The following is a 26,405-nucleotide window of genomic DNA, read 5'->3' as shown; positions in this document are numbered from 1 at the left end:
AAGAGTGATTACGCGTTCTCCCAACACTCCGGCTGTCCGTCATTAAGGGCCTGTGTTTATGGGCTACATGGAGAGCTGGAGGAACAGAACACAGCTCTAAAGCACACAGATACACACGCGTGCACAAACATGCACAAACACGCGCACCTTTTCACAGTGTGAGCTAAATTAGACAGTAGCCCTGACTTGGCAGTTGATACCCAAAGCCCATCAGGGTAATAATGTTACTATAGAGGACTTTGGAATGCACACACAGGTTTGGGGTACGTGCCCACAAATGGAGCACATCTCCCTGTATGTTTCACTGAATAAAACATCACTTAGAATTACTAGAGGACCACTGACACACTTCTTAAAGTTCACCCACAAGTATACCTGAAGAGAACAAAGGAATATGCACAGAGCCATATGAGAAGAGAACAAAGAGAATGAGAGAGAGAGAGAGAGAGAGAGCATAAAATGTGAGAAAACCCTGATTGCTTTATGTTTGCCATGGTAGTGACTAGTAGTGTGTGTGTGTGTGTGTGTGTAAGTGCTGGAAGCAGAAACATGGGGGTGTGACGCACCTTCACCAGCTGCCTGCTGCCATTCACACCTCAGCAGCTTTCTATTCTGATGTGAATTAATCTACTCCTCCTCTGGGACGCACGCACGCACGCACTCACTCACTCACTCACGCACTCACTCACTCACTCACGCACTCACTCACTCACGCACTCACGCACGCACTCTCACACGCACGCACTCACTCACGCACGCACTCACTCACTCACGCACGCACTCACGCACGCACGCACTCACGCACGCACGCACTCACTCACGCACGCACGCACTCACGCACGCACAGGTCCACCACCCTGGGAATAACTAATGAAGAAATACAACCTTGGCAGGGGAAGAAGGGGTTGCTCAGTTATTCCGTCCCAGGGACCAGAGCAGACTCGGGGGTCCACGTCCATGGGTGTGGGGCGCGGCAGGCTGAGTGGTATCTGAGCTGTAGGAACTAGCAGTAGAGCGCTAAAGAAACGGTACCGTGTGAGAGAGAGAGAGAGAGAGAGATCACTCTACTGTATCTACCTAGTTATTCCAATTAATAGTTTATCTGTTTTCCTCGGTGCATAAATCCGTATGCGTATGCAGTGTGATGTTAACAGCATAGAAAAACAAGAAACAGAAGCCAAATGGCAGAGCGAGAGCGATAGAGAGTGAGAGAGAGAGAGAGAGAGAGAGAGAGAGAGCGAGCGAGTGCACTCAGTAAACGAGTGACCTACGCCACGGCAGTATGAAGACAGCAAAGCCTGAGGGGTGTGAAGTGAGCAGTGAAGTAGAAACACAGAAGGTTCCGGAATCAGGTTCCAGGCCAGACCGGCTCATATCGGGGCAGCGAGAGGGGCTGCGAGAGCTCAGGCTCAGAAGGTGTCACCCAACGCGGCCAGGCCGGGCCCAGGGAGGGGCCCACGGCCCGGGGCAGCCAGCCAGACCTGCGGGGCCCCGCGTGGACCCTGTCTCCCCACTTCGACTGTGGGTCACTGGGCCAAGTAAATGATCTTGGTCCCAAACGGCCTTGGGCTAATGGGTTAATCTTTCTCTCTTATTAAATGCTATCAGCCTCCATTAGGGGCAGCGCGGGCCGGATCTGAGTGGAAGGCCGGGGCAGGGGGAGGAAAGAGAGTTTTAAGTGGCGTGGCCTGTCGCTTGGCTCGCTCAGCCGTGGCAGAGGAGATCGAGCGCAGGCACGCACAAACACCCCCCCACAAACACGCAGCTCAGTAAAAATAAAGGCTCTGATTTCTGTCAGTTCCTCACCGTCGCACGGTGGAAATTCAGCTCTGTGTTCACCGCCCCGTGTCCCCTCTCCGGGTGACTTTTGACAGCGGTTTTTGGCGAGCGTGTTAATCATGAGAGATGACCAATAAGGAGAGAGCGAGTGAGGCAGAGGGCAAGGAGGAGGTGGCGGTCACCTCCAGGCCTCTGGCTGCTGACCAAGCGGATGCTACAAGCTGCGGTGTCCTGCCTGAGGGGCCGCCCACGGCCAGATGAGCCCTGGAGCCCCCCGAGAGCCCGGAGGGACACCACCGGCGGCAGCGGCGGCAGCATGAGCAGATGCCCGGCCCGGCACCGAGCACGGCCTCTCCCTGCACCTGGGCCGCCCCAAGGAGGAGAGGAAGCGGAAAACCGCGCGGCACGGCCTCTCTCTGCGCCCCGGCGTCTGCGGACCCGCGGACCCGACATGAAACTTCAGGGAGGGCAGGGCACATTTTTTGGCCACGGGTAAATGCACCCCGACGCCCCCCCCACCCCGCCAGCCTACCGCGGGCTGGACTTCTAAACCCCACCTCGGCAGCGAGACCCAGATACGGTCTGCAGTTGTGCTGGAGTCCAGCGCCCGGTGCGACCGTTCACCTGGAGCGCAGACCTGATGGATGCCCCTTACGCAGAGACAATGAAGTGTCTGAAACGCGGGGGACTCATCACAATTAGATCATAATTACACCCTATCAGTCTAATTACCGCACACATCAGGCAACTAATGGTTATTTACAGCCAGACACACTCTAGCGTGTGCGCATGACAGATAAAACCGGGGGCGATATCACAGAAAAGCCTCTGCGCCGCCATTTCAGCCGGACGGAGACGCGCGTCCCTCCTCCGCCTTCCGCAGCCTCTAGATGCCGGTGTCACTGTTCCTTCACCTTCCTCCATGATATGTAACTTCATGAAAGCTGCGCCAGTAATTGATTTAACTGGGAGACTGTGAAGGACTTCAAAGTCTGTGGAGATGAGATTGATGGAATTATGTAGTAAGGTTGAGATACTTATTTATTGACCAGAGAAAGGGGAGGGGAGGCTTCTGATGAGAGAGGCTGGACCTTTTGGCCCCCTGCTGATTTGATAGCTCCGTAATGGAGTGAGGGAGTGAGGGGGTCACGCGCTCGCACCGCTCTCAGACCACCGCCAGGAAGCCGGAGCCCGGACAGGCCCCCGGGCTCTTCTCTGGATAAGCTGCAGGAATCTTTTTGGGAGGAGTGCGATAATACTTTTAATTAGGAAACTGTCAGGACTGCAGCCTGTGGACGACGGGAGGATGAAAGCAGGTTTCGGAGAGGACAGCGATGCCCCGAACGTTTTCGGTGCCGCCTGGGCTGGCGGAACGAATCGCGCGGCAGCTCCCATCAAGATGTGCAGCTGCTTCCTTCCGCTCCAACCGGAAAAGGGGGCGACCCGTTTACTCACAGTTTCTTGGCTTTGAAGGACTCCGCGAACTCTCGGACACTCCTCAGCGAGGCCAAGTCCAGCGGCATGGCCTCGACGTGGGCTTTGTTCTGCACAGATCAACAGACAGACAGAGATGGAGTCCAAGAGACAGACAGACAGACAGACAGAGAGAGAGAGAGAGAGACAGGCACACACAGAGAGAACAAACAAACATTATTAAACGCACAGCATCTCAATCATCCATCACGATCAGCCAGGTTCGCGGGCAGGGGTAGGCCAGCGTTCGCCGTCCCCCGCCCACCTGTGCTTTACTCTGGGTGCTAGATGGCCCCAGGGCTTTAGCCACTGATATACCGACATGCCCGGATTTAAATAACTCTCTATCCCCAGCCATAAATCAGAGGGGCATTTCCAGCAGGAGGAGTTGGACAGTCTAGGGCTGGGTAGCATCACCATATGCTTTTTATGGCACTTTTATGATTCCCCGCACTCACCGCGCTGAATCCATTCAGTATTTACACTAAGTGAGCAGCGGGGCCACGGCGGAGGCCCCTGCTCTTATGAAGTCTGTAATGGCATATAGAATAGGCCTGGCCAGATAAATAATGGATGGAAAAAGCCAAACCCGCAATAATGGCGGCGCTAAGCGCTGGCTTTTAAGTTTACCTTTGATCACCCCGTAATGTGATCAATAAGAAGAAAGGTGTATAAATCACTCCGAAAGATATAATCGTAGACCGGCTGGTCGCGGGTCAATCGCGGGTCCCCGGGGAGCGAAGAGGCGGCCGTGGAGAAACGTCACCCACGGCTCCCGGGCCCGGCCGGGACGGGTGGCCCAGGGGCGGGTCAAGCCAGGACACGCCCTCTCAGCACTTTCCGCCCGTCAGCCAGGCGTCAGCTAGCCAATAAGCAGCGCTAATCAAGCACGCTGCAATAAGGGCCTCCGAGCAGGCAGGATGCACACAGGCCCCAGCGCTCATTTAGATACGGCCAGATACGAAACTGCCGCACCAAAGTGTGGAATATAATTGCTTATTACGCGGCATTATCTGATGGGTCTTGACTGGCGCCTGTTATAGTTTTGTACTATGATGTCTTTTAAGGGTTTCTTCAGTCACGTCTGTTCAGGAATCTCTGAACTCGGACACAGAAGATCAGAGAGCTTTCCAGTCCGACACGCATCTCAACATGCATCTCGTGGTCCATTACTGAGACAGCCTAACACACACACGTACACACACGGACTGAAGATAATGATTATGAGATGTTATGGAGCACAGGAGGGGAGGTCTTACTGACTTTCTGGTCTGATTCTAACAGGACTGAGACTGTGGCTATATGTACGTGTGTATGAATGTGTGTTTAGTTAACACTGGCAACAAGAACCTTACCCAGGTAATAAGAGACTAGGCGCTGTAAATATCACTGATGCAAATTAAAAATAAAAAATGTTTATCAAGTCATGCATGATGGAGTCTCTTGACCAAAAGTGTCTGATCACATTAATGATTGGAAGAACAACACAGTTGCAGGGTGCAGTGTGTGTGTGTGTGTGTGTGTGTGTGTGTGTGTGTGTGTGTGTGCGCGCGACTTATTTTCTGTCAGGCTCCATTAGCTATGGTTGTCATGCTCTTCTGTGTGAACACTGCAACACTAGAAACAACAGCTGGTGCGAAACACCCAGTGCAGACATGAAGACTAATGACTAGATGAGACGACTGTTTTCCACGAGCAGCGTGGGTGATGGGAGCTGTGCTGCGCGTTAGCCCTGGCAAAACCACGCCACCACTCCCGAGCGTGACGCCCACGCTTCACGTCGCTTCCGTTTGCCAGAATTTGAAGTCGTCTCTCGAGCGGTTTCGCTCTCCCTCCCTCATGCTCTTTCTGCCGTTCTCCCTCCACCTCTCTCATTAACTCTCCGCTGCTGTCCATTAGCAGGGGCGATTAAGAATACCCGCGCTCCCTGCATCCCTCTCTTTACAGCTTTCGCCGAGCGCCAGCAATCAACAGGAGCGCAGCACAGAGCAGCGCACTGTCATAGATAAATTACCGGGCCCCTCCAAAAACCATTTATCTATTTGGGGCCGTGCGTGATAGGGACCTTGTCAGGCTGCTAACCCCCCCACCCCCCTCCCCCTCCCCCTCCATTCAAAAGCTAAATCATATGAAAAAGCCAATAGAACATTTCCATATGACACGTGTGCCCAGGCTGGGCTGGCAGGCCTGCTCTCCTGTGTGAGGCTACGGGACGCGAGCAGGGGCCATGGTCACACACAGCAGACAAACGGCCCGGAGAAAGATTATTCTTCATGAGAGAGGGGGAGAGCGAGAGAGAGAGAGAGAGAGAGAGAGAGAGTAGAAAGGAGAAGGAGCAACGGAGAGGACAGCGAGGCTGGATTTCCCCGCTCTGCCTCTCTGGGATTGGGAATATGGGGCGTCTTCGGGCTGGGCTGTCCCGCTCCCTCCCCCAGGAGCACTGTCAGCTCACATAACCGTGGAAACGCGTTCCGCCTGCCGCTCCGAGCCCCTCCGCCGTCCGTTAGTTATGCCTACTCTCTAGCGCAGCGCGTAGCTCTCTCACGTCTGCGGTTTGGGAGACTAACGGTACATGACACTCTGAAACGAAGCAGATGTCCAGGAACAAGTGCTGGCGGAAGACTAGTTAGCGGGGACAACCACGTCCCGCGAAAGGGGACGCCTTTCCTTCAGACGACGCCTCAGAGGCGCGCCGGGTGGCGGGAAGCTCGCTCTCGGCATGCGAGTGTGACGGCCACGGCGGGTCGGGCCTCGTCGGAGGCAGCCGCGGCGAGAGATCTCCGAGAACATGACACGTGCTTCGGCCCAGAGGAGAGCCAGCCGCGTCACCGACAAGTAATCCCGCTGTCACAGAGGCGCGTGGAATTCGTGGCTGTTCCCTCTCCCCGCTGGGCACGGAGGCGGTGTGTGACTCCTCACGGCTACGCTCCCAGGGAGACGGACCGGTTCGGCAGGGTTTAGCTGCAGCTGAAATAGCGCTAGCAAACGATTTGATAAATGTGAGATGGAGAGGCGACAAACAGGTTTATTTTTACAGTGATGCCGCAGGCGGCCCCCGGGACGCCGGGACCACCCCCCCCACCCCCCACCCCCTACCGCAGGGCCACGCGATTTATCATGCGCATGATGAAGAGGAAGTCAGAGAGATGGAAAGGGACTGGGACAGGAAATAGAAGAGAGCTGAATTGAAGATGCCCCGGCGTCCCCGAAGTCAGCTGGCTCCCAGACAAATACGCTTTTCATTAAGGAACGGGAACATGGGATGCATGTTTGAGGCAGTCCCAACCACGCAATCAAGCCAGAAGAAAACAGAGCCTGAGATTTCACATGCATACAATCATTCTCAGACTTATGCACTAGGGGTTTTTTTTGTGCCATTCCAACAGCTTATAAGAAATGAGGTTTTTTTTTAAATTCAGCGTCAACTACTGTTTTCCATTCGCCCAATATTTCTAGAAAGAAGATTTCCATTGCAAACAGCTTGTTCCAGAGAGGAGAGGAGAGAGGAGAGGAGAGGAGAGGAGAGGAGAGGAGAGGAGAGGAGAGGAGAGAAGAGAGGAGAAGAGAGGAGAGGAGAGGAGAGGAGAGGAGAGGAGAGGAGAGAGGAGAGAGGAGAGAGGAGAGGAGAGGAGAGAGGAAAGAGGAGAGGAGAGGAGAGGAGAGAGGGGAGCTGGGTTGGGCGAGAGGACCTGCAGAGAGAAAGTGAGGGCTCGGACCCCTGCTTTTCTCTGCAGATTGAAGTCTTGCGAAGAAAATAAAGTTTATTGCCTGGAAAGAGGAGGGGAAAAAGGCTTGTAGAAGCATTAAAGCGACAGAGGTGAACAATTAGACAGATGGCCAGGTTTCAGAGGAAGAAGGAAAGAGTGAGAGAGAGAGAGAGAGAGAGAGAGAGAGAGAGAGATAAAGAGAGAGAGTGAGAGAGAGAGAAAGAAAAAAGGTGGAGAATACATGAACGAAATCATTCAGGAATTTTATGAGGAGTCTGACAAGCCCACATCTCTTCAAGGGCACAAGAGGCAAGGTGTGAGTGGAGCGAGAGGCCTCGTCTGGCTAACTTTGAGCTAAGTGCTGAGTGGGCAAACAGTGGAGGACGAGACTGAGCAGAGGGGGCGGAAAGTCTGAGAGCAGAGGTGGAGGACGAGACTGAGAGCAGAGGTGGAGGACAGTCTGAGGACAGAGGTGGAGGACGAGACTGAGAGAAGAGGTGGAGGACAGTCTGAGGACAGAGGTGGAGGACGAGACTGAGCGCAGAGGTGGAGGACGAGACTGAGAACAGAGGTGGAGGACAGTCTGAGGACAGAGGTGGAGGACGAGACTGAGAGAAGAGGTGGAGGACAGTCTGAGGACAGAAGTGGAGGACAGTCTGAGGACAGAGGTGGAGGACGAGACTGAGAGCAGAGGTGGAGGAAAGTCTGAGGACAGAAGTGGAGGACAGTCTGAGGACAGAGGTGGAGGACGAGACTGAAAGCAGAGGTGGAGGACAGTCTGAGGACGAGACTGAGAGCAGAGGTGGAGGACAGTCTGAGGACAGAGCTGGAGGACGAGACTCAGGAGACTGAGCTGGAGGACGAGACTCAGGAGACTGAGCTGGAGGACGAGACTCAGGAGACTGAGCTGGAGGACGAGACTCAGGAGACTGAGCTGGAGGACGAGACTCAGGAGACTGAGCTGGAGGACAGCTCACTCTGGGTTCAGCCCTACTCCTGGGACACAGGAGCCCGTGTACACCAGCTAATCGGCGGCCTGCAGGTTTGGGTGCAGACCTGCGTGTCTCGCAGAGCACGACACGGTGAACAACAATGCTGTGTCCACTTCCCTCTGTTCTTCTTATCAGTGCGGTGAGGGGACAGGCCTTCTGCAGCTCGCTGTAGACCCGGGTGCTGGCTCGCCCCGCGCCCTACACGCCACGCTGATAAAACCGCACGCACGCACGCGCTCGCGCTACAGTCTGGCTGCGCACATGAAAAAAAAAAGTTTTGCACTGAATGTATTTTTAAAATGCTGTTGGGAGGAAAAATTATTTGTATGTTTATGTGCATGTGCATGCAAAACAGAGTGAGAACAGCAGAAGGAGAGGGGAGGAGATCACACAGGGGGAGCAGCTTTATGAGAGGATGCCTCCTAAAAGCAACTAATGAAATGACTTTGACTGCCTCGTTTAGCTGCCTCATTGTTTGTCTTTGCGGAGTCTTTTCTTTTTGCTCTGTTTTTAGAAGAAAAAGAAACAGCAGAAAATTTCAGTGACCTTGTGATGACCTGACCACACAAAATTGGTCATCAACTTTTAAGACTGTATTTTATCACGTTTTTTTTTTTTTAAAGCTGGGGAAAAGAAGAGAGAACTGGGCAGTGTTGGTGCTCCATATATCATCCTGTCACAATTATGACGTTCGTTCATAAATACCCACCAATCTCCTCTCCACCTGGGCCACCCCCGCTATTCAAGCCCTGTGGAAACGGCTAATTACTGCACCTTCCCTTTCTCTCTCTCCGCCACGCTCACTCCATCCCCTGCACTCCCTCTTCCGCTCTCTCGCTCTCTCTCTCTCTCTCTCCCCTCTCACATCCCTTCTTTCCTCCTCTTGCCTGACCCTGGCTTTTTCCTCGGCCCAAGGCAAGACGATGCGAAAGGCAAAAGCCCACCCCAGCCCACAAACAAGCTTCCACACAAGCGTGCACCCAAGCGCAGGCACACGCGCGCGCACACAGCGCAATTAATAAAGAGGCCAGGCTCTCCTGAGCACTGGCAGAAAGTGCCTGCTCAGCACATAGAAGGAGAATATGCAATTTCCCCAAGTTAAGTCTATATTAAATTGATTTCTTCTTTCCCTCCGACGGGCTGGGCGCTCTCTCTCTCCCTTCCTAATGAAAGGCAGATAATCTACAGGTTTTCCCTCTCCTGAAATCAAGTTACAAATCAAGCACTGGGAAATATGGACGAGAAAGGAGCACACGGAATGATTCTCGGGCTAAAAAAAGGGTGAACACGCGTACAAGCACACCCACCACGTTTTCTCTCTCACACACACACACACACACACACACACACACACACACACACACACACACACACACACACACACACACACACACACACACACGTGCGCACACAGCTGCACACATACTTTTGTTTAAAGTGTTTGCTTGGTCTATATGATTTAAATGTGTTAATTACCGAACCTCTCAAACATGGCATACAGAGGAGGAGGTTAACAGAGGAGAATAACACAACACGCAGTGATGCGTGCGTGTGCACTTATTGAAAATATTGTATTCTTTAAACGTTGAAAACAACCAGTGAAAATGAGACAGAAAAGATTTTCACTGTTCACTAGCATAGTAAATAAAAGCAATTTCCTAATAAAAGTTGCTAATAAAAGTTCGCCTGTGGAGTTTGAGGGTGTGTGTGTGTGTCTTTCAACTGACAAGGCTGTTAAGTCTGCTTTTGGTAGACTAAACAGCCATGCACCTGCACACGTACAGGCACTAGAGGAATGAAATAACCAAGCCCTGCTTGCTCGTGACACAACCCTCGGAGAGCCCCACAACCGCACTTGGCCCTCAGCCGGCCGCCGGGCCCGCCTCAGACCTCCCACAGAGCCCCGCTCCTCTCCAACGCTCCCCTCTCGCTCCCGCTCTGCTGCCTGCACTACGGGGAGAAATTAGATTTGCATCAAAAAATGATGTAGATTGAAATAATGCGTCTTTATCGCCGGCGCTATTGAGAGATTTACTCTCGATTCTGCCCAGCCCTCGCCCAGATCTGCTCACCGTGCAAAAATTTACCAACACATCTGCCATGTTTTCCGATATCCTAACAACCAGACATTAATGCAATGCCTGCTGCTCCCCAATATTTCACATGCAGAAATAAGCTCCACCAATTACATATTTACACTGGGTGTGTTTTGCAATTCTGCAGGTTTCTTTTTTTGTCTCATTCTCTCTGTATGTCATTTGCTGGACAGGGGCAGAAGCTTTAAGGCTGATCCCTTTGCCTGTGTTAGATCCAAATGAAGTCTGTAGCAGCTAAATCGCATTGTGCTTGAGCAAAACGTCATATTGTTAATGTCAGCAAACTGCTGCTCCTGCCCTCCCGGAATAATGAGTTTCCTTTTTCTTTTCTTTTTTACACGCTTCTCTCTCGATGACCGTGTTGTTTCAAATCAAGTTTTGGATCGTTCCGCTCTGCGGCTTTCGACGAGCCAAAGTTCTGTGGAGAAAAAGAAATCATTCCCGCGTTTCTCCATCTGCGGGGGCAGGAAGGGGCGGCCTGTGAAGGCGGCCGTGTTCCTGCCCGCCCGCCGGGGCTTCGGCCAAGCCTCCGCTTTGGAAAACACCGCCGGAAAAGTGAAGGAGCTGGAAATGAGCATCAGCCATTAAGGTTATGGACTATACTACCGAGGAACATCCTATATTTCATCCTTTTTTACATTTACCCATACAAAATTACTGATGACTGATCTTATACAAATATAGAATGTTTAAAAACAAAAAACAAGAGCAAATATAATGATCTTAAATCCATGCCATTTTATTTGTCTGCTCCAAAGAAAAATCACATTAAATTTAATTAAATATATTTACTTTGAAATAAAGAAAATGTATTTGAGCTAAAAAGGAGACACTATTTTAGATCTCTTCTTCAAATGTTTTCTACTTTGTCTCTACACTGGCAGACGTCTTTCCGTAACGCATTTTTAAATTAATAACGAGAACTGCACTATGTTGTAGACACACAGGGTGACTTAATTATACGGCCACTCCATATTCATCAAGACAACTGAACAGAATGCAATCAAAACAAAATAAAAGGCTATTAGGAGAGACAGGGCAGGGAGGTAGGCTGGAGGACTAGGCCTGACTGGGCTGTGCCACCATCATGCATGTTTAATACCAGCACTCCCAACAGAACCACAGAGTTCACAGAACAATGTAATACATTTACCGCGCGAACCGTGACAAGGTCACAGGTCAGGGAGCCGTAGCCTACTGGTGGAACGCTGCTTGACAGGAAATAAATGATGCGTTGTAAACAAATTGTGTTATTGCTTTAATTCATGCGCCCTAATTCGATTTGGCAGCAGAGGAGACCATCGGAGGAATCTGGTGAGAGAGGAATAAGGGAGATGCCAGCAGACGCGGCGACGCGGACATCCAGCCTTCTTCGTCTCCGCCGCGGCGGTAAGTGCATTAAGATCAGCCTGCCGAGGCTCGCTGGGTAATCGGGCTCGCGCTCAGAAGATCATCAGCGCCCGCCTTCCATCGGCGCACAAATTGAATCATCTCTGGTGCAAATCGAGTTCGACCGGGCGGCGGGTCCGAGTCTCCGGCCGAGCCGTGCCTAGACTGAGGAGAGGAGGGGAGCCTTGCATGACCCCCCGGCTTCAGAAGGAGATCAGAGACAATAACAAGGCCAATTGCACAGAGCTGGTGAAATATATAAAAGACACTGGGCTAATTTTACACTCCCAACAAGACAGTGAGGGAGTAGCAACTGGGAAGAATAAACACCTTCGGTTGAGGAACAGAAAGTCCAATTTTTCACTGCATATTACAGAAAACAACACGCATTTTCCTCATTAAGTTATAGGTATAAATGCTTTAAAGCATGAAATTACCCCCGAGCCTCCCTGGCGAAATAACCTGGTTTGCAAACAAATGATCCATGCGAAAGCAGTAAAACGCAGATTATTAAAATAATAGGAGGGACTGAAATTTGCATCCACAAAACTGTTCGGCGCATGCTGTGCGATCACTGCACTCGTCCCACCCTCCTACCTCCGGTCCCGGCGGGCAGACAGGACACACGGCCCCGAGTCGGCCTCCCAGCGCGCCCGAAGTTCCATGTCCCATGCACCGGGAGTGGTGCGCCTCCCTCGGACTCTGACAGGTTCGGGATTACCCACGGGCTCAATAAGACTCCGTCTCGTCCCCTTCAGCTTCGGAGGAGCCTGCGCAGTGACTGATATGGAGCGCGTTCTCCTGTTCGGGGGTTTCTGCCGCCGAAGGTTGGACCGCCTAATCTCTCTCTATCGCCTTCCCCTTTGTTCCACAATCCTTCATCCTCTCCAAAATAAAAACAGATAGCCAAGTTTGCTCAGACACAATAACAACCCTCCTTGCTCAAGCTCCCTGCCAGCCCCCTGTCCTGGCTCGCTCTCCCATATGGTCCAAATGGAGAGGAATGACTGGCCATCCATGCAAAGATCTGCATTACATTTGAGTTATGGCCACCATTTGCAATTCCGAGTGGCTCTTTGGAGAGTTGACCACCTTGGTAACACCCCCATCAGTGTAGGGGTACACAGCACAATCAGGGAGATTTACCGTGCCGAGCAGAAGCTTCTGGAGAGCACGAGGTGCTGGAGGAGAAGCCATTGCCAGATTCCCATTCTCAAAAAAGCCCTACTGGGCCACATTGGAGTGGAGAAGCGCTACCACAGTTAATGAGGGAGACACAAAGACAGTCAGAACTTTGCATAAAGAGAGAAAGACAGAGACGCACACAGGAGGCCTCCCGCCTGAAAACTAAGGTTGGTCCTCGCACTCTGGGTTTATGCATGCAAAATTAGCAGTACAGGCAAAAAAATAAATAAAAATGCTGGAATAAAGAATTTTTCTGGAAGAACTGTGTGTGAGAGTATGCGCACACACACACACACACACACACACACACACACACCTTCCAGGAAAAAGAAAGCGAGAGAGAGAATATTTTGGATTAAAAAAAAAGTCTCGCTCCTTGCTTCACCCTTCTTGTCCGTCAGTTCTCTGTCGTTTGTCAGCCTTTAGCCGTGCTCCAGCAGTGGCACTCTCAGACACGGTGGCCTGGCACGCTAAGCGCTGCCGGGGGCAGGCAGGGTCAAGGAGTCTCCTGCTCACCTGCCCCGACCCACGCAGCCCAGAAAACGCCACAGGAGGGGAAATGGAACACGGCTTTTGCTTCTAAAGACCAACACCATGGCTGAAAGTGGGAAATATATTTCTATTGTGTGTGTGTGTGTGTGTGTGTGCGTGCGTGTGTGTGTAAATGTGAAAGGAACCAAATCAACCTTTTGATGTATTATCAGATGTGGGGCTTTTTGAAAGTTTTTAAATACTTAAAAAAAAAAAAAAAACACAACCAGCACTACCTTAGTAAATATAGAAGAGAGACTCTCATTTAGAAGATTCTGTTGCTACTGGTGATTTATCATCATGTCGCTTCACAAAATACCACCATAAACTGAAGCAGAGCACCTCTTTAATCCGAGAGCTGCTTCCAGACCTCTGACTGTAGACAAAATAAACAAAAATAAACAGAAGAGCATTTTCTACACTACGTTTAAAGTTCAAAATACATTTTACAAAAATAAGGTCACTACTTTGATTATGGATTTTTCGAAAATTAGAATTTGATTACATTCAAACATTTGAAGAAAACAGCAAGAGGGAGCTACTTTCTTACACATGAAGAACGCCACACTCACAAAATCTAACTGAACCAGAAGAGCAACATAACAGTGGCAGGGGGGAGGCTGGTCATTTGCACAACGCTACAGCGCACGCAGACAACAAAGCTACCCAAATGACAACTGTCATGTACATTCCAGTGTTCATGTTTTACAAAATAAATAACCAAAAAAGACTAAGAAAGACTTGCGCCGGACAATTGGAAATCTGTGAATCCAAACAAAGCACGCAAAAGCAACGCACTGCAATATAAGAAAGTCCTGCCATTGATTACGCCGCGTGGCATGTGCGACGTGGAAGCCAGGAGTGAGCTGCAGGGAGATCAGAACAAAAGATACGTGCAAGCAGGGCTTCCCCGTGACTGGGGATCAGCTATTAGCCGAAAGAGAGAAAAATTGGGGCGTCGGAAACATTAATCAAACTCTTCACCTAGTGGGCAGCCATATGGCGGAACAGCATGCGCCGCGCGCAAACTTGCTGATCGCCAGTAACAGGGTGCAATTAATTCCGCCGGCTGCATCCATCGCAGGCCTCGCGGTTAAGAGCCCAGGGATGGAGGAATGAGGAAAGTGCTGCTCCTCTCCTTCCTGCCCCAAAAAAAAAAGAGGAAGGGCTCAAGCGCAGAGTGATGGATGAGGCGGCGGCTCGGGCCCCCTCGCTCCAAGGCTCAGGAGAGGGTGGATGGAGGGTGTGGCAGAGGGAAAGGCAGACTTCGGAACGGATTAGAGCGCGACTCCGGACTCTCTGCGGGTTCGCCGATTTCAAACGGTTTCTAATGGGCGCTCAGACTCGTACGCAAGGACAAAGCGCGCGTGGGTGGACGACACACGTTGGCCACAGTGAGCCAGCGTTCCTGGGAAAAGGGACTTGTGGGAAAGCGGCGGGAAGGTGCGCGTCTCTTCTTGTCCTCTGAAGCCACTCCTCCTTTTCATTGGCAGCGATTGAAGGGGTTGCCTCGGTGTCCATGCGGCAGGGACAAGCGCGTCCCTAAAACTGGCTTGTAAAGGTCAGTATCAACAAAACTCAGGACCGAGTCTCCTTCTCGCCGTCTCTTCTCAGTCATTAGTACCCGACCTCTTCTCTGATGTTGGGAGGTGCTCCAGGCCCACAGATACCGTTCAGCTGCCGCTTAGGAATTCCTGCCCAATCTTGCTGTTCCTCTCCACCTGCTAAATTAGTGCCTCTTTTACGCTCTTAACGAAGTGAAGGCTCTTTAACACACAACCTGGAATATTTCGGCGGAGGAAATGAGATCCCGTTAGCTATTCCCCGGACCCTTCTCCTCTCTCCGGCCCATGCCAATATCTGAAATGACTTTGGGGATGCTTGCTTCATTAGAATACACCCCTCCTCCGAAGACTCATTGTGCATTTCGGGCCATGCGTTATGACCCTGGTGGGACGCGGTTAATGAGAGGAACTCGGAGTCTCGCAACTTCCTGGCTGGACACCTCTGCATTTCCTCGCCTCTGCTTACGTCCGGCAGGCGAGCTCTGAATAATGAGCCGCATTCATCACGGGAGTGACAGCGACGCACACAAAGATCTTCATGCACGTACAAAATAGCCAAACAAGTGCATTAAGCAACACGAGCGCGCAGGATCGGTCCCGTCTTAACGGCGGATAAAAGTTCAGATCCAAAAACCATGTTCGTCGTTATTCTAGGGAGCTTAAAACGATATTTTATCAGGTCGAGATGACATTTCATTCCCATCGTGTAGGTTTTTTCCTCTAGTAGGCGTCATTAACATTAACCTAGAGCCAAAACATTGTTGCAGTGGGGGTTGCCACACTGCCATCTTTATGGCTGCCAGTGGCCTCAGTCATCAGAGGATTGATGATCATTTCAGTGTGTGGCGAGCACCTATCACGGGGCCCTACAGCTTAGCTGCGGTTTAATGGAGTGCCATCCGGTCAGAGGGCTAACACAGGCGTGGGGGGAGACAGGGAAGCAGGGCCATCTCTGAGGCTGCTGCTCGCCTCTCCCAGTTGGAACTTCGTTAGTCAAATGTCGAATCCCAGTTGCATATTCCGAAAAAATGGAGCGTCCATAGCAATCAACCCTTGCAAGTTCATACAGGAGCTTCTCCATGACCCTGACCCTGACCCTTGACCCCGACGGTACCCAATCACCACTGCCAGCCACTATCCACTCCACCATATCCCATCCCTCCCTCATTTCTCTCTCTCTAAAGAACTGGCCCAGTGTTTTCTCAGTCTGCGAGCGAGCAGCCGGCAGCTATCATTAATCAATATGTTGGGCTTTATTTGTGATAATTCATCATGACACAATATTAATGGGTGGCTATGCCCTTCAGAGGTGAGCCTCATGCAAATGCAGAGGGGGAAGCAATTAACTTTGGAGCGACGCAGATGATTATAAATGACAAGGATATGTCAATTACCGCAGCCAATAAAGAGAGACAGAGGCTACGAGGGCGAGCTTCCTCCTCTACCGCTCTCCTGTCAGCCCAGGGAGAGGTGGCCCTATGAGCCAGGCCGGCGCCCGGAGACGACCCCGCGGCCTTTACCCACGCAAACACCATCCGTTCCTTTATCTAGGAAGAAGGATTCCGAAGAGCCCTGGAAAAACTCAGCCCTCGAATCTACAGCCGGTGCTGTGATGGAGGAGACAAATCTGAGGTGGAGGGGGGGGGGGTCCCTTTAAGGTGGAAATGGCATGTCCCTTTAAGCACATTAGTACATGTGTCAGAAAGAACCAGCTGTAAACCCGCTGCCACATAACCTCCAAACTACCGACTAGGCGATCTGCCCACCCAGACACGTAAGGGGGGCCGGGCGCGGCGCATGAATGCATAATGCGTTCAGAAGGCCCGTATTCTGCACGCGGGACCGCAGCGGTGAATAAACACAAACTATTCATCACGGCCCTGTGAAGAATTAATGGGAGTGCTGCAGACAAGCACACACGAGCCGGCCAGGACTTCAGCTGGGGAGCCAAGGGGCGAGGACAAACGAGGCTAGGCCGGGCCGGGCCGGGCCGGGCCGGGGCGGGGCGGGGCGGGGCGGCGAGGCGGACGGAGCGGAGGGGATGGAGCTCTCCCGCCGGGCTGACATCAGCCAGAAGCGGAGACACCCGTCAGCACATGTCAGCTCCGCGCCGGAGAGAGGAGGCGGGGCTACCGGCGGGGAGGTGCCGGCCGTCGTGCGGAAAACGAACGAGCGCGATCTGGCCGGAGGAGCGGGCGTATGAACAGAGTTTAACACAACGCGAGCAAATATTTAGAGGTAGAAATCTGTTACATTTCGCTGAGAAATGTTTCTGATCGATCGGTCAGAAAGATCGCACGTTTCTCAGCGGATAAACGCACCGCTGAGTCGTAAAAACGTGCGGCGTTGGTTCACGAGCAGATGTGACCGCGAGAAAGACGAGACAGAGTAACCACTTCACCGGAGCCCTTTGTGCATCGTCTTGAGGTTTCAGGAGCAGGCTCACGCCGCGCCCACATCCACACAGGCCGACGGCGGACAGCAGCTCTCTAATTTCCCACCACTAAAAGCTCAACAGCCACCAGGGGACCTGTATGGCACATTACAGGTTAAGCCCTCATTTTGTCTCCGGGATAGAAGGTGGTTTTTAAAAAAAAGAAAAGAAAAACAAGGTGGGAAAACGACAAGAAGAAAAAAAAAAAAAAAAAAAAGCCCTCGCCTGTTCGGTGACCTGTGGCCGTGCGGCACTGCGGGCCAGGAGCACGGGGGGCTCGCAGAGGTGAGCCAGGCGCATGGGCGGGTTTCCCGAAGAGCGAGCAAACGCAGTTATTGTGTCCGAGGCCTGTTGGGGACGGGGGGGCAATATTGCTTTAATGTGCGCGTTAGTGGAGAGGGGAACGGGCAGATTAAGGCAGGGTCCCCCGTGACGAGCACCGAGCCCGCCGAACACGGCCGTGTTAAGACACGGCGCTCGCGCGCGCGACCGCGGGGACGAGCGCGAGCGCGCGCGACTGGTGCAGTGTGCGATACTGCCAAGCTGTTCGTCAACGGCACTTACCACAACCTCCGCAGTTTCTGAGAACTGATCCAGTCAACAGAAATGCAGTACACTTTAAAAAAATTAATTAATTAAAAAAAAAAAAATTAAAAAAAAGCTTAACGCGTGTATTTAAATTTATGTTTAAACAAACAACTATCCAGCAGGGTGTCAAATTGAGGTTGTTCTTAATTGGAGTAAAGGGAACGGGAAAACTGTGACAAACAGTCACATTTACAAGGTGAAGCATTTAAACAAGCTCAGGCTGGGTGCACGGGGTTGAATATGGAAATGTGCTCGCGTGTTTATGGTTCACATGTGCGGCAGTGACATGCATATGGGGTGTGCTAACACAGCGCTGATTAATGACAGACTGTCAGACAGCTGCATGCACCACAGAACACACTGAAATTATGCACGGTCCATTCATAAACACATCTCCATCCCTTCAGAGGTGCCTGATGATTAGTTTTATAGGATTTAATAAACTGAAGCCAAGAAATCTAAGAAATATTAACGACTCGACTTAAAAGCAAGCGCAAACGCTTGGTGACTTAACAAATGAATTCACACGAGGCCCCTGCGCACCGCTGATACGACTGCCAACAGAAAACGGAACTGGACCGAAGAGCTTCTCATTTCTGTGGGTGCAGTCAGTCTGCGCGGAACACGAGAAAACTACCCAGAAAAGCCATCATGATTTTACATGGAAAAGTGAGTCTTCTGCAGTCAGTCAATGAGGTGAAGCAGGTGTGGGACCAGAGCACGCAACATCTGCTCCCAACGTCTCGCCCTCCTCCAGTTAATCCCCTCCATAATCTACCTGATTCATGAAGCTCTAAAAACACAAGGTGCTTTTAATCTACTCCCCTGCTTGCCAGTATTGTAATGATACTTGGATTATCTTGTAAGCTTGGTGATATACGGAGCTTCTTTTTTTTACTGATTCGGGAGCTGCAGTGTTTACGCTCTGCTAAAGATGTATGCGAGTGCACCAGGCAAATGAAGCTGTAAACCTCTTCCCTGAGAACATCAGGACCGCCGGCTTCGGATCCAGCCGCTGATCGCTTTGTCTGAGGGCCTTTCCCGAATACTGCGTTCCGTCTCTTTTTTGGCATGGAAATGCTTCTTAATAAATAAAATGTGCCCCGTTATTCAATCCATCAAAAGCAAATGAGCACTTAAACTGAAACGCTCGTCTATTTGCCTTCTGCACACAGACATGGTTTCCAATGCGACTTCACCTACGGACGCTCTGAGTTTCGGCTGAGTTTCGGCTGCAGAGCGGCTACTCATCTGCGCCTCACCGGGACGGACAGCACGGGTTTACAGCAGAGAGGCTGACGTGAGGCTCGGACACGCTCGTCAGGGTCCGTCTTCACTTTGAACGGTGTACTGCAGTACTGATGCACTTAATAATCTTCAGAAAAGCCATTTTCTCTATACTACTACATCTGCTCCTATTTATTTGTCTAATAATTAACCTTTGGGGCTAGATCTTAATTTTCCTAATTTACAAACATTAAAAATAATTACAGACCAATTGGTGATGAATCTCTGAAAAACAACAACACGCATTACATTACTAAGTGATAGTAACGATGAGAATGGCCTGCACCCTGTTACAAGGACACCATGACCATATGGTGCATCTCCACATTCCCCACACCTATATAACTCCAATCCATACGCTGTCTATATCAGCAAATAGCTACAGACGGAAAGGAGAAGGTACTTCATGAAACGGAAAGCCTGGATTCCACAAGAGCAGTTTAAGGGTTGGACAGCAGCTTGCTGGAATAGTGAGGCGGTGTTAACCCCTCGAAGCGCTCCCTAATAAAGAGTGTGTGTCAGCGTACGGGCGTGATCGATGGCAAAGGCCCTGGGAGGGACAAACTGTGATCTCGGTCTCTCGTTCAGCCCAGTTTAGCGCCAGCTACCCGAGGCTGTTATGCAGAGGAACAGGTAAAGCAGGGAAAAATGAGAATACATTATGAAAGGCCCCTGGCCCCTGGAGAGGAAAGAACCGCGACTGATATGTAGAGAAACGTCTGCTGAGCTGTCTTTCATCCTGGGAATAGCAGAAAAGGGTTGGAAATCATCAACAGGTTCATAAGTGCCCTCTGCAGGGACCAGAGATGCTACATACTGTGCAAATTGGACAAATGTTTTGGTCTTGTTTGTTATGTGAAGGAGGGGGTGCTCAGACATATGTTTGGAAATAATGTCTTCATCATTTACCACTGGAAAAAAGAAAAAAAAAAGTGTTCTTTGAAATGAAAATCTGAATCTTTGTCTGGATATTTTCCCCTAGGTCTCCCTTACATGTCCACACTTATGCACACACACACACACACACACACACACACACACACACACCAACACATCAATTGTGAGGGGTTTGATCCTGGGGGTAACTCAGCGCTTCTAACACTCAGCATTCAAAATGTGTCGCTTCCTTCCTCCATCTACTAGCCTCAGTCATGATCGAGGCCACCACCCAAAGCTGAACATCAACACGACCAGGGTGTCGGCACTTGCATGCTCTGGGGCGGCGCTGCGGCACTAAATCGCTGGCTCATTCAGTGGCATTCGGTGGCATCTCCCAGCTCTGGGTTCCCTTTGCCCTGACTGAGAGGCGTGGCACTCCACATCTGATGCACCTGCACACATCCGGGACACAAACAGCAGGCCTGAGCTGAGAGAACAGGACACAGAGACTCCCTTTTTCCTGAATCAGAGAGACTCCTTTTTGCCTGAATCAGAGAGACACCCTTTCAGCTGAAACAGACACTCCTCTTGAAACAGATAGTCCCGTTCACCTGAAGCAGAGAAACTCTCTTTCACCTAAAACAGGGACTCTCATTCACCTGAAATAGAGACACTCTCGTTCCCTTCTTCAAACTCCTACATGCTCGCAGTGCTGAGATTAACCTCAAGCTCTTGGAAATTCTAGGTTTTAAGATGTCCTCCGCTGGTTATTTCAGTACGCTCCCTATTGCGCTCTGTTGCTCTCTCTCCGTTTCTCTCTCTCTCTCTCTCCCTGTTTCCCACTTACTCTTCAAAGCCTCAAACTCCACTCTTATTTTATATCATAGTATAATTTCCAGACTCATCGGTGAGGGGGGAGGAGCGACGCCTCAGCCTCGGCTCATCTGAAAATAAAACGTGCCGCAGTGATTAAAAGCAGCGCAGAGATCTGTTTGTGAAGAGCTCATTAGGCCACCGTGTTCCGAGCGTCCCGGCTCCTTCTCGTGAATAAAGAGGCGCGTTTGACGAGCGGACAGTCCTGCACTGAGCACCGCGTGTTCAAACTTAAGTATGGCCACTTATCTAATTACACTGGCCTGTCTGTCTGCCTCAATGTTAATGTGCTTTTTACACATTACAAGGTTGACTTTTTCTCTACTCCCTCTCTCAGCAAGCCTCCGTGGGGAGGGGGGTTCGCCCTAATTGGTTCCAAAGCACACCCTACCAACGCAACACACCTGCAGCCGACACCAGCCATGTTAATTTTCTTCTCCATTGTAAATAGTGTCCAGCAAATAAATAAATAAATAAATAAAAGGTAACACGAGGCTACGCGGGCAATTAACACGATTACAAAGCGCCTCATTAGCATTTTGACACAAGTAGGAAAAAAAAACAAAAAAACATTTTATTAAAAAAAACCAAAAAACAGCTATTTTATTCTGGTCATCAGTGGCGAGCCTTGATCTGGACAGCATCCACCTGGAGACTCCATTATACCCCTCTCGGGGGAGCAAGACTCCGAGATAAGCAGAATTTTACAGACAATCAAGAAAACTAAAATCACACCCTCTTGCAGGCACACACGCACACACACACAACACAAAGGACCGTTTGACCCTCGTTTATGAGAGAAGCTACCTCATAAAAGAGAATACCAAGAGAACACAAGCGAGAGCAGGATTCTCTGAGAAATCTGCATTTGGTACAGTGCCATACTTGTCTGGCTTCAAGTCATTTGATCAAAAGCATTGCTGAGGTCCTCTGTACCTCCCTTACTCATCACTTCAAGAGGTGTGTTGTGATATGTGGGCGTGGCCTCAGCATAGCCCTGCCCCCTCAGTCATGCTCACACGTGTTCCCTTTTACAGCGGCCTCATCCCTGCCCTATAAAAACCCGACCCACTGAACCTCGTAAACCCCAATAACTGCAGTCTAATTGTAAAACAAACTCGTAACACACACAGTGCGGACCTCTCCTAACCCTAACCGTCGAGAACCTACGGCGCACGCAGTTAGCATCCGCTCATTCATGGTCCTTCGCTCCAGCAGAGCCAACGCTGCCCGCAGCAGAGGTACACTCGCATGGGCCTGGAGTCATTTCCCCTATCCCGCATTCCACGCGCATCCTGCCTCTCTTTTCTTGCGGCCAAGCGCGTGGAAGGATGATGCGTCTCACAAATGACCTCCTGCCACCCTTCACGTCTTGATAGCAGTTTGAGCTGCTGGAAACTCGGCGCTGAGCAGGAAAGGGGGGGGTACGGTGCATGAACCAGGACCCGAGGTCGCGGTGGGATTGGAGGATGGTGAAAACATGAGCCGGCAGATAAGCATGACCAGGCACTTCCTGTTCACCCCCTGGCCCCACCACTCACCTCACAAAGACCCCGGAGCGGCTCCTAGATAACATTCAGCCTTGCCTCAGCGTAGATAACCCCAGATGATCTGGCAACCGCTCTCGCTACAGATCAACTGGCAACCAGAGATGGATAAACAGATACGCAAGAGGTTAAAATGAGTGAGCCCCTTTCAAGCCAAGTCTGACTACACTGGATTCTGAGAACGTGTGTGGGAGGCAGGTGACGTGGGTGTCCAAACAGGGCGACTCAGCATGACACTGCGCTTTTACAGATGTAAGCTGCCTTGCTGTGATTAGTAAGCGTATTGGGGGGGGGGGGGGATGTTGTAGTGTGATTACTAAGCGCATATACATGGAGGCAGGGACCTGCAGCGCACGGCTGAGACCCGGAGACCTGGCTCTGGGCTAAAAATAAAGCATTGTTTCATTTCAGGTGGCTGTAATCAGCGGTCAGGCCAGCATCCAAGCTGCGTGCGCACAGTCACCATGACGCCATGCACAAAATCTGGAACACGGTGCTAACAAAGAGCTGATGTACAGTATGAGAGGATAAACCCTCTGATTGTGTGTGTGTGATATATATATATATATATATATATATATATATATATATATATATATATATATAAACCACACACACACACACACACATACACACACTATATTAAATATATATTTGCAACGCTGCATGGTTGAGTTTACGCATGCTGTTAGGCAACGTGATCACTCAACTGTGGGTCCGGGGTTATCAAGATTAGCCCACCGCTACACTAAAGTCAGCTCTAGCTGACCTAGGAAGTACACACGGTGACCTTTTGTCCAGGTGACTTCAAAATATACATCTTTATCAAAATAACCTTAACAGAAGCGCGGGAACTCGGAGAGTTCATCCATCATTTTAACGATTAATTTCCTTCATCACAGTCCTTTCCTGACTCTATTAATACGGGGGCTGAAGTGTGCGGCTGTGTCTCCGGCCGAGGAGATCCGCTCCGATATTACTGCTCCCATCGCTCATCACGGGAGGCGCGCGACAGACCAGCCAAAGCCAATCCCGCAATTCTTAATCAGAAAATGAGAATCTTAAGCTTGATCCCCTCTTCTTTTGACGCTATTTAGCCAGTCGATAGTCAGGACGGGAGGCTCCTGTAAGTCATTTTCAGCATCATGATAAGTTAATTAAAGGTCTCTTGAAATGTCAAATGTCAGCTGAAACAAAAACAGGAACTGTGTGTCAGTTTGTTCTTAAAAAGCTTCATAAATATATTAAAGAATGTTAATAGTGTTATTATTGAGGAGTTTCACTAAAGGCTCTTTGTTCCTGCCTCAGAATCCTTCGCTCTGACTGGATTAGTGGAATTTGGTGGTGTGTGTGTGTGTGTGTGTGTGTGTGTGTGTGTGTGTGTATGTGTATGGGTATGTGTGTGTGGGTGTGAAGCTTTTATAGGGCCAGGGTGAGCGTTGCTCGTGGGGGTGTGTGCAAAACGTCGGAGTGGTTCAAACGTGCATGTGTAAAAGTCCTCCAAGCAGTTCTAGCTACATTTATTAAAACATGCCTTGATTTGAAGCTGTCTGAGCTGACGAATTATCCGAGAAGGGCTTTTGTTCAATTAAACATTTCAGCTGCTTTAAAGCGCTTTAGATTCCCCTGTAATCTATCGGCATCCCGTAATTAATCAACTAATTCTCAGTCTCGGGATGGCTGTAATTACAGCGCTGGTAATAGCTTATTCTTTCTGCTCCAGCACCTACATTTCATTTGTTTATTTTCCCACAGTCATAAATCTAGGGGAACGTAAGGATTGCCACAATATTAGTGCAATAATCAGAGTTAATTATCACACAGGCCTCACACTCTCCTCCCACTATTAACACAGAGATCTGCCTCACCATAGGCTGGAGTCACTTAATTTATACATCAGTAAAGCCTTGCTGTACCACAGACCAGTATGTTTTAGCCCTGCCTCAGTAAAGTCCTGCTGCACCACAAACCAGTCACTTAAACCCTGCCTCATTGTACACCAGAGTATCTTAAGCCCTGCCTCAGTAAAACTCTGCCTCGTTATAGACCAGAGTATCTTAAGCCCTGCCTCAGTAAAACCCTGCCTAATTATAGACCAGAGTAGCTTAAGCCCTGCCTCAGCAAACTGCAACTGCGAAGCCCGATATTAAACACAAAGACCCAGGAGCACATGCTTGCGGAAGCCAAAAACCGCAGCAAGTTTTGGCTGCATGGGACGGCAAGCCAGCACGAGGTGTTTCACCGCTAAACATTGTGTGATTCAGCGCGAGCGTGTGCCGCATTCTGGCTCAAGAGGCCAGGCGCACAGACACAGCCACCAGTTAGGATAAATCGTAAGCACCAGCTCTATGAGGCTAGACCTGGTTACAGCAGTCATCTGATTGTGGTTTCTAAAGCGAAATGTATATCTGCATACAAAGGGGTAGCATGGACTGGTGTGCAAGGCTACCGATAACTACGTTCTGACGTACGATCTAGGGTGAGCCTCCCAAAAGCGTTGCAGTATAGATGTTTCTGGCAAGCTTGTGATGGGGGTGCAATTATTTTAACACAGTGATGCTTTCAGGAATTTGAGGCCTGATCTTCACCTGTAGAGGTGTCCCGTGTAGTGCTACCAGTGCAGAGCTGGGCTCTCTCTCACTGCAGTCTGGGTCCAAGAGGTCACAGAAGTTGATCTTGGTGTGTGTGGGTGTGTGTGTGGGTGTGTGTATATATAGTGTATATATATATATATATATATATATATATATATATATATATATATATATATATATATATATATATATATATATATAAACACACTCACCCACTCCTGTAGGATCAGACCAACTGCTTTGCTGCTTCGGGTTTTGTTGCGGCAGGCCAAGATCACATGGGCACCATGCAAAGCAAAGGACCGTGCTGTCTCAAAACCTGCAGTGAGAGAGTAAGAAAGCGAGCGAGCGAGAGAGAGAGAGAGAGAGAGAGAGAGAGAGCGCAAGAGACAGAGAGAGTGTCAGAGGAAGTCAAATGACATGATTGCGATTAGTCTTCTTGTTCAGATAACGCTGCGATCAATGTTCTCTCCCATTATCGATGCGGCGCTCGCTCTCTCGCTCTCTCTCTGCTGGGACTGAACGGAGTGGAGGAGAGGGAACAGGGAAGGAGCTGAAAGCCATATCTGCAGTTCCTCCGCCCCCACGGGCTCCCCTCACGACTGCTTAATCACGCGGCTCGCCGCTGATCAGAATGAGCCGCTTAACGTAGCGGAAGCCCTCACCAGCCACCAGCTCCTGCAGTGATAAAACTGGAAATTGGACCACGAACACTTTCAGGGAGTAGCGGCCGCTGTAACAGAAGGTGCTGTCTGCAGTCACAGTAAGATGTAAGGGAATTAAAAGTGTTTAAAGAACACATTTCATTGTCGTGTCTCGGGCTTTTTTAGAGCAGATAAAACAGAGGCAGCGTAACTGTATGGGTAGCACAGAGAAACTTTGTTGCCCGTCCGATGAGAGTGGCACTTCAAAGCAAGGGAGATAAGGATTACGTGGCTTCACCGCGCGCCAGGCCGGCTCTGCTCCCATCATCCTGCAGCCTGTTATCACTCCCGAGATAAACATGGCCCACGAGTAGAGATACGAGGAAAAATTCATTTCCAAACCCGCAAGTATAAATGGGTCATTTCGACTCAAAAAGGTTGAAACACTTTGCTAAAACTACTGAGCTAAATTGAGCTAATTACATGGGGATGACGGGGAGAACATTAAATGTTCTGCTCTACCAAACACACCAAAAAAAAAAAAAAAAAAAAAAAGGTGCCCAAAACAACTGTTATATTTAGGGGGAGTTGGGGTACTGTTCAGGATGTTTTGCTGACCTGCTCTTTTGCATTGTCCCTTTGATTACACAAAGTGTGTTTAAAGTTTCCCTAAAGCAGGCATCAGCAATTTAAGAGGAAGAACGGGCATCAGATGCAGAGGCACACAGAGCTGAAAATAGACATGCCAACCGAGGTTTCAGACTCAGACGGAGGACAACAATCCAAAGCTTGACATTAATAATTAAGAAAAGCAATAATCATTTAGAGCAGAGCATTTAGAG

General features: G+C 50.2%; 1 protein-coding gene across 3 annotated transcripts in view; it reads right to left on the bottom strand.

The window, feature by feature from the left end:
• The window catches only part of wwox (WW domain containing oxidoreductase), a 135,973-nt gene that overhangs the window by 99,942 nt on the left and 9,626 nt on the right, over positions 1 to 26,405 (bottom strand). For 2 of the 3 annotated variants that reach the window (XM_035536298.2, XM_035536297.2), the window contains exons 5-7: positions 25,132 to 25,238; positions 3,235 to 3,323; positions 886 to 1,017 (exon numbers count right to left, since the gene is read on the bottom strand). In XM_035536298.2, coding sequence (XP_035392191.1) covers positions 886 to 1,017; positions 3,235 to 3,323; positions 25,132 to 25,238 — 328 coding nt within the window. The remainder of the gene's footprint in view (positions 1 to 885; positions 1,018 to 3,234; positions 3,324 to 25,131; positions 25,239 to 26,405) is intronic. The other variant, XM_035536300.2, reaches the window with a different exon arrangement.

The sequence above is a fragment of the Electrophorus electricus genome, chromosome 4 (assembly GCF_041902795.1).
Source record: "Electrophorus electricus isolate QZ-2024a chromosome 4, ASM4190279v1, whole genome shotgun sequence".
NCBI classification, from domain to species: domain Eukaryota; kingdom Metazoa; phylum Chordata; class Actinopteri; order Gymnotiformes; family Gymnotidae; genus Electrophorus; species Electrophorus electricus.
The sequence above is the reverse complement of the archived record's forward strand: the minus strand, read 5'-3'. Positions and strand labels throughout refer to the sequence as shown.